Raw genomic sequence first — 8,430 nt, forward strand, 5'->3', positions numbered from 1 at the left:
CCAATTTTACATTAAATACTTTTCATTTATCAACCAATTATTATTAATCATGTTGATGATAGCGTCTGATTAGGAAATAAAATGAGGATACGTGCGTATTTTATGTTCTCTCTTAATTTGTCTTAAAATTCATAGGATGCACTATATTACAGGACAGAGGGAGTATGTAATAATATGAACGCTGTGTGCGGTAATGTAGAAGCGGGAAGTTTCTTCCATTTTCTAAAAAAATCAGGTGGTGTAAGTGTAACCACTTGCGTTGATGTTAGTAGCATAAATATAGGAATGTTGAGCGAAGTAGGAGATATGTAAGGTATTCACAGAGTGTTGTGCCATTGGAGTGAATTATACTGATATTTTGTAAGCTCAATGTTAATGGTGTAATTTGGCTAGTTAGTTTGTCATAATCAGCCAAATTATTTTAGTTTACGGTAACTGAATTAAACCAGTTGCCATATTGTTTAAGAGTAGCTATAGGTTAGAAATATGTCAAGCATGAAGACTAGACGCCACTTTGATGAATGGTGAAGTTCACATAAGAAGAGGAGTAAAGCAAAGAAGGAAGAAAACAAAAGCCATGAAAGTATCCTGTTCCGTTGCCATAGACAGAGCAGCCAATATATTATGGGCTAGGGCACGGGCCGATTTTTTTTAGAAAAAGGACTCATTTACATCCATCAACTATCATGATTGTTTAATTTTTCTCTATCAATTGTCAAACTAGTTTTTAACACCCCTGTCAATTTTTAAAACTGTTCTTTTTTTGCCTTGGTGCTTTTGATGGTGGTTTTGTCTATGTGATGCCACGTCAGAGGTGGTAATCGTGCTAAGTTGAAAGTTTAGTGAGGTAAATAAGGCTAGAAATATTTTCAGATCTAAAATTTTCAAAACATGAATATTTATTCAAATGATTTTTAGTAATGAAAAAATTCTAAAATCTGGTTTAATCGAAGAAAATTCATAGAAAGTTTGTGTTACCTCAGAAAATTATGAAACTAGTTTCAAATCTTTTTTCAAAAATCAACTTATGGTGCCTAGATTGATTTTTATTTAAAATTGATGGAGTTATTTTGGTGCTTATTTGCTTGTAGGTCTCATTATCTATTGTAATTAGTCAATGTTGATCGTTCAAACTATATAGAAGCATAGTGGAGCTTTTGTCAAGACCGTATTAGACGCAGGTCCCTACGTGGATATTTTTTCAAAGTAGTTGTGTTAGCCTACGTGGCATGTACCCTACCCTACTCATTTTTGTAACACCATTAGCACTAAACATGAAAGGTTAACTTGTCAATGAGAGACTTATGGTAAGGTAGTGTAAGAAATAACTCAAATATACAAGGAAATAAAAACAAATTGTTAAATAAGAACTTAAGATCTTGATGATGCTTTATGACAACTTAATCATATGTGTGGACATTCAGAACCTTAACTCTCAAACATAAACTTGGATGTGAGCCACCATGTGTAACAAGATTTCGTAGAAAGCGGAAATCTCATGTGCCAAGCCAAAACTCTATAACATAGAAATGGAAAACTTTATCATAAGTGCATGAATATAAAGACAAGGTCACACTTTGATGAAGTTTCCAACTTGCTTAGAGGATGTTTGTAACTTGTATATGTTGTTCCCACACATAGGTCATAAGTACTCTTGTGGACTTATACAATCTCTATGTTGTTTCCACACACAGCCACACAGGTCATAAGTCAACATGAGTACTTATGACCTATGTGTGGAAACAACATATACAAGTTACAAACATGAGTGCACACACAACCTCTATTGTTGTTTATCACCACATTACCTAACTAAAAGCATTGTTAAGATTATCTCTAACTAAAGGTAAATATATGACATGTGATGATAGTTATGCAGAGGTCAAAGCCTTTTAATTAAGGTCAAACTCACTTTTTGGTGAAAAAGATAAATTAAATTAAATAATTATTAAATATAATTTAATGTCAAATAAATGAAAATAATTCAAATTACCAAACACATGATGCAGAAACCTTAACTCCAACTAAAAATAAAATAAAAATAAAGGCCACATAAAATGATAATGTATTTAAAAGCTTTAAACATATGTTATTATTAAATATAACTCTATATATTTGCTTGTGCACAAAAGTCAACCTTGTGACCATTAAATCCTAATTAAGTTATTAAACATCTTTCATTGAAGTTTCATGTGCAAATGGTATAAAGGAAATGACTAAAAGTTATGAATACTCCATTGGCCATTAATTGCCTATTAGCCTTTTGGAGAGCCAATTAAATGATAATGTTATTAAACACCTTAAAATTGGTCAATATAAAAAGTGTAGTACAAGTCATGTACTATAGTATAACGCAGTTTACACAGAAGTCGCAAAAAAAACACAGTTTACACAGAGGTAATCATTGGCCATTAATTGCCTATTTGCCGAGACCCATGGCCCAAGGAGTTGGCGATCCCAACATGTATCCCTCTGTTCTCTTCCCTGTATTTTTGTCCGTTTTCTTTACTCTCCACTCCCACATTACACTGTGCTGGCTAAGAAAATCCGGAGAAAAATCGAACTCCAAGCATAGTTGGAGTTGTTGGACTGTTGGAGGGGTAAAAAAAGAGGAAAAAAACTTTTTTGGCCCTTTATTATTACAGGTAATAACAAGCCAGCTCCAGCGATTTCAGTTCAGTTTGCAGAAATGGCCCAGCCCACTACCTCAACCTTATGATCTAGCGAAACGAAGGGCCGAACATTCCTGTTGGGCCGTCACCTTTATGACCCAGTCTCGCAGAGTCGCAGTGCAGGCGCTCCCTTCTCGCGCCGCCGCCCGTGGCCCGTCCGTGACGTGAGCTCGGCCCTCCTACTCGCTCGCACGCAGGCGGCAGGCAGCAGCACGCCAACAGCTCCCAATTTTTTTCTTCTTCTTCTGGTTTTCCTATAGATCGGCAGACAGGGACAAAACTAGACTTGGGAGCATCTCGCAACGAACACCGTCGTCGATGGTTCCCCTACGGGCTCCGGTGCTTCCGGGAACCGCCTCTGCCTCAACACACCGTACACACTGGGAGTACGAGTATATAAACCAACTCATCGTACTCAAGAGATTCAGAGCAGAGCATGGTCATGGCTGTGAATTGTAATGGTTGAAAGCCAAAGCGTACTGTATTGCTAGTCCGACGACAAAATCACTCCAGATTTCTGTCCTTCTCCCAGTCCCATCTCGAGAGCAAACAAGCATCCAGATCCGACGACAAGTCATCACAACAACAAAAAGACGCTCCCACTCAGAGCGCACGGCCCCGGGGGCCATATTCGAACGTCCGCCGCCGCCTCCGCTCGCCTCTTTCTTCTTCGCCGCCGCTATCCCCCCTCCTAGTCCCGCCGACCGAGGTTCTCCCCTCCGCGGCCCCGGCAGCTGACTGTCTTCGTTCTCTGCTGGTGAGTAAAACCTAGCTTGGTTGGTTCTCTCTATTTTTTATGAGGATGGGTGCGGGCGACCGGGTCCCAGATCTTCGAATTCGTCTCGTGCATGCTACATCCCTATAATAAGTAAGGTAGTGCCAAAAGCTCAAATTTGCCGATCAGGTTCCTCCTCCTCTTCTTCAGGAATTGGCTGGCTCTCGACATTTTTTTCCCCAGGTGGTGGTTTTGCTGGACCCGATGCCCACCGTTACGGCCGCCGCCCCAGCCGGCTGCTCACCTTGCGTGGTGACTCCGGCGCGATCGAGCAGAGGCAGAGCATCTCTTTCCGGGGTAGCTAGAGGTACGTCCACGCCGTCTTCTTGGTTCCATCCGTTGGCATCCTACCATGACGATGCCGTCGCGTAACACAGTTGAGGGAAAAGTGATATTTATCTTGGTTTCTGTCACCTTCGATGGCTATGTTGGGTTCAATCCAGAAAGGATTTTTTTAGGTCTTATATATACACGTTCTCGTGCACTTACTCTGGCAAGTTGCTAAGGGCAGGATTTTACTTCACCTTCTTATGCCTGGGACTTATTGCTGCCTGATTCCTTTCTTCGAACAGCATATGCCGAGAGGCGGTTGGTTGCAGAAAACATAAGCCTGCCAAACAAGGTACGGGCCTCATTGTTGATTATTGTAAGTGTGCAACTTGCCGTGGGTTTCTATGAAATAATAATACTAGCATACTAATAAATTGCAGCATAAAGAGGAACTGGAGACTAGAATAAGGAGTCAGCTCCGGAGGCCCCAGTTGCCACCTTCTTCATATGACACGGCCTGGGTTTCTATGGTGCCGATACGGGGCTCTCATCAGACTCCCTGCTTCCCACAATGTGTTGAGTGGATATTGCAGAACCAGCAGGATGATGGATCTTGGGGTGTCAACCAATCTGACTCATCAGTCAGCAAGGATGTTCTCCTATCCACGTTGGCATGTGTTCTTGCGTTGAAGAGATGGAATGTTGGTAGAGAGAACATGCGGAGAGGTATAAATTGTGGTTCATCAGGAGAGATTTGAAGGTATTTTTATTTCAGTGAAAATTTATGCTGACCAATCACCTTTTTTTCCTTTTATGTTTTGAACAGGACTGCATTTCATTGAGAGAAATTTCTCTGTTGCTATGGACGAGCAGGTCACTGGTCCTATAGGTTTCAACATCACTTTTCCTGGTTTACTTAGCCTCGCCATTGATATGGGTTTAGAAATTCCTATAAGACAAACTGATGTCTGTGGGATTCTTCACCTCCGGGAGATGGAATTGAAAAGGTTTGTCGATGACTTATCCTGGCATCAAAGTTCATCTTGTATTTCTTTTGTGTTTGCATATCAGGGAAGACTTGTTTTATAGAGTTATTGGTATATATGGATTTAACGCATGAACAGAAATCACTCGTAATTATTTTCCTTGTTTTTGAAACATTAAAGGAGTTTGCATTAATTTTTCAGATGACCATAATTTTGCTGGAAAGGGGTGCTCCTGATGTTGTTCATATTGTCTTTTGATTAATTCATAATTTGACATGAGCTTGTGAATAATGTACTGAAAGTCCTGATAGTTGATTTAATTTAGACAGGCTGTGGACAGTTCTTCTGGAAGAAAAGCGTATATGGCTTGTATCGCAGAAGGATTAGGAAATATGCTGGACTGGGATGAAGCTATGAAGTTCCAGAGGAAGAATGGATCATTGTTCAGCTCTCCTTCCACAACTGCTGTTGCATTAATCCACAAATACAATGATCAGGCCCTTCAATACCTAAATTTGCTTGTCAGTGAATTTGGCAGTGCTGGTGGGTTGCCGTACTATTCCTTCTCGTAATCATTCTAGCATTTGGACTATTGGTTAATACCTAATGGCATTAGGCTTTTGCAGTACCAGCAATGTATCCTTTAAAAATACATTGTCAGCTTTCAATGGTGGATGCACTTGAAAAAATGGGAATTTCTCAGCACTTTGTCAGTGACATAAAAAGCATCCTGGACATGGCATACAGGTAATTGTCTTGTTTGAAAATTTTATATCTTTAGTAACTTATATACTTGACTATATCCAGCTTGCAGTTGCTGGTTACAGAAAGATGAGGAAATCATGATGGACATAGCAACATGTGCAATGGCATTTCGCCTTTTGAGGATGAATGGTTACAATGTTTCCTCAGGTACTTCAGAACTCACAAGTCTGGAATTCCAGACAACATTAGTTTTTTCTTTGACTTTGGCCAAACTAATGCGCTAATTTACATCAGATGAGCTGTCTCTTGTTGCTGGACCTTCCAATTTTCATGATTCACTACAAGGATATTTAAATGATACAAAATCCCTGCTGGAATTGTACAAGGCTTCAAAAGTCAGCTTATCAGAAAACGATTTGATCTTAGATGGCATAGGATCCTGGTCTGGCAACTTATTGAAGGATAAGTTGTGCTCTAGTAGGGTGCAAAAAGACCTGATTTTTGGAGAGGTGCTGCATAAAATTTGAAATTCTCATTTTCACTTGGGAGGTTCAGTTTATGTTTAATTCTGTGTTTTCTGATTTCAGATGGAGTATGCTGTTAAGTTTCCCTTTTATGCTACACTGGAGCGTCTAGAACACAAGAGAAACATCGAACATTTTGATGCTTGGGGTCCTCTGATGCTAACAACAAAATCCTTGTAAGATTTTAATTTTGCAGAAGCACATCTCATCAAATTTGAGTAGTTTAGATGCTGAGTACCAATGTTATACACTTTGTTGTATCAGGTCTTTTCGTATCAATCAAGAATTTGTAGCTTTGGCTGTCGAAGATTTCAGTTCCTCTCAATATGTTTACCAGGATGAACTTCAGCATCTTGATAGGTAATATAAATGTCATATACTTGTCTTTTAAATTTTCTCCCTTAGGTAAATGGCTTAAGTTTGTTGCAACAGTTGGGTGAAGGAGAACAAGCTGGACCAGCTACAATTTGCTCGGCAGAAACTGACATACTGCTATCTGTCTGCTGCTGCTACCATATTTTCTTCTGAATTGTCTGACGCTCGCATTTCATGGGCAAAAAATGGTGTTCTCACAACTGTGGTTGATGACTTCTTCGATGTTGGGGGATCAAAAGAAGAATTAGAAAGCCTGATAGCACTAGTTGAGAAGTATGTCTACTCTTTATGAAGTAACGCTGATCGCTTATGCATGCCTAATTAATCTCCCATTTTTGGCTGATGGTTTTCATAGATGGCATGCGCACCATGCAGTTGAGTTCTACTCAGAGCAAGTGAAAATAGTATTTTCTGCTATTTATACAACAGTGAATCATCTTGGAGCAATGGCTTCTGCAGCACAAGGCCGTGATGTTACAAACCACCTAGTAGAAATAGTAAGTCTGATGTGTGTCCCAATAATCTTGCATTTGGTTATGTTCAGTACTGACAACTTGGAGCACATTTGCAGTGGCTGGATTTGTTGAGGTCTATGATGGTCGAGACAGAATGGCAGAGAAGCCAATATGTGCCAACAGTTGAAGAATACATGACAAATGCTGTTGTCTCGTTTGCACTGGGCCCAATTGTGCTCCCAGCATTGTATTTTGTAGGGCAAGAGGTATTAGAGCAAGCTGTCAAAGATGAAGAGTACGATAAATTATTTAGGCTAATGAGCACTTCTGGGAGGCTCCTCAATGACTGCCAAAGTTTCGAGGTATTAGAACCCCTTTACACATAAAAGTCATGATTTTCTACTAGATAAGCATATCTTCTTAAAATTTTCCTCATTTTCTCATTAAGTTTGCAACTGGATGATTCTTACAAAATTGTTCGTCCATGTCTGCAGAGGGAAGGAAACCAGGGGAAGCTGAATAGTGTTTCTCTACTTGTCCTCCACAGTGGTGGTTCTATGTCCATAGAAGCCGCTAAAAAGGCAATGCAGAAGTCCATAGACGTCTCTAGGAGAGAGTTGCTAAGATTGGTTCTCAGGAAAGAAAGCCCTGTTCCTAGGCCATGCAAGGAGCTCTTCTGGAAGATGTGTAAGATAGTTCACTTGTTCTACTCTCAGACTGATGGATTTAGTTCCCCAAAGGAAATGGTAAGTGCAGTGAATGCTGTTATCAACGAGCCACTCAGAGTCCAAAATAGTACTAGTTCGTTTTTGTCTAGTTCATGAAGAGAGGATCTCATGTATTTTATCCATTTCATATGGATCAGATACAACAGCAGCAAGCTTAAGATATTTGTGAGTTTGTAACTGGGCTGATGTAGATCGGTGAAGGTACAGTTTTGTTGTATGTGGATCAAGGTATTAGTGAGAGTTATTCGCTCTCTTTCGCAAGATTTTGTCGAGAATTTGCAATATCCTGACCAAAATCCGCTCCCTATCCATAGTCTTTCTTTCTTTTACCCATAAATAAATATTAATCTGTCTTATTGGGCTCTTATTTACCCTATTACGAATTTATGATAAGGATTATGCTGTGCGTCACAACTGAGGTTTTCTTGTCATCTGTATCCTGCTAGTCACACTTCGGCACTTCAGATGCTTTATTAGTTCTTCTCAACTTGCCTCCAAATCAAACACGCGCTTAGTGTCGAAAGAAGTCAGCTTGATCATAGAGAACAAAATCCTACTACAGCTTAACATCAGAGAGTAAAGATTCCCAGAGTACGCGTAAGCATCAAGTTAGCATATTTGACTTAAAATAATTGGGCGAAAAGCTGAATGTGAAAAGATGGCAAGCAGCAGTCTGAGTAAGAGCTTGTATATCAATATGTAAAGGAATCAACTTAGTTTCACCTTTGCACAGTATTGGTCTTACAAAATTCAAAACCATACTAGTGAAGAAGAGCTAGTTACAAAATCTGGAGTGGTGTGGCCTAGAAGCAAAAGGAATGATAAGCCCAAATGATTTTGGGAAAAATTTGCACACCTGCAGTCTGTTCTCCTGCATATCTACGTACCCTCCCTCCTCACAGAAGGTCAAATTTGCACTTCTCGTAGCCTGCAGAGACAA

At 39.8% G+C, this 8,430-nt stretch overlaps 1 protein-coding gene across 5 annotated transcripts; it reads left to right on the forward strand.

Annotated features, from left to right (window-relative positions):
* The first annotated feature begins 3,069 nt into the window (after positions 1-3,069).
* LOC136493648 (ent-kaur-16-ene synthase, chloroplastic-like) lies at positions 3,070-7,800 on the forward strand. Of its 5 annotated transcripts, none has more exons than XM_066489752.1 (15): positions 3,070-3,540; positions 3,631-3,754; positions 4,020-4,069; positions 4,158-4,443; positions 4,544-4,724; positions 5,029-5,246; positions 5,330-5,450; positions 5,518-5,615; positions 5,703-5,917; positions 5,996-6,108; positions 6,197-6,292; positions 6,365-6,580; positions 6,663-6,804; positions 6,879-7,124; positions 7,257-7,800. In XM_066489752.1, exons 2-15 carry the CDS (start codon positions 3,652-3,654, stop codon positions 7,584-7,586), a joined length of 2,415 nt encoding a protein of 804 aa, XP_066345849.1. In that variant the 5' UTR covers positions 3,070-3,540; positions 3,631-3,651; the 3' UTR covers positions 7,587-7,800. The 5 variants fall into 5 exon arrangements, with proteins under 5 accessions (XP_066345849.1, XP_066345845.1, XP_066345848.1 ...); XM_066489748.1 differs by having other exon boundaries at positions 3,070-3,429; positions 3,598-3,754; XM_066489751.1 differs by having other exon boundaries at positions 3,070-3,429.
* The last annotated feature ends 630 nt before the right edge of the window (positions 7,801-8,430 follow it).

This window comes from Miscanthus floridulus, chromosome 11, assembly GCF_019320115.1.
Source record: "Miscanthus floridulus cultivar M001 chromosome 11, ASM1932011v1, whole genome shotgun sequence".
NCBI lineage: Eukaryota > Viridiplantae > Streptophyta > Magnoliopsida > Poales > Poaceae > Miscanthus > Miscanthus floridulus.

Bases quoted from the DNA above. Each gene is read 5' to 3' on its own strand.
- LOC136493648 (XM_066489752.1), top strand. From the start codon at position 3,652: ATGCCCACCGTTACGGCCGCCGCCCCAGCCGGCTGCTCACCTTGCGTG. The intron at 5,918-5,995 runs GTGCTGCATAAA...TTCTGATTTCAG, and splicing joins AAGACCTGATTTTTGGAGAG to ATGGAGTATGCTGTTAAGTT. The intron at 7,125-7,256 runs GTATTAGAACCC...CCATGTCTGCAG, and splicing joins ATGACTGCCAAAGTTTCGAG to AGGGAAGGAAACCAGGGGAA.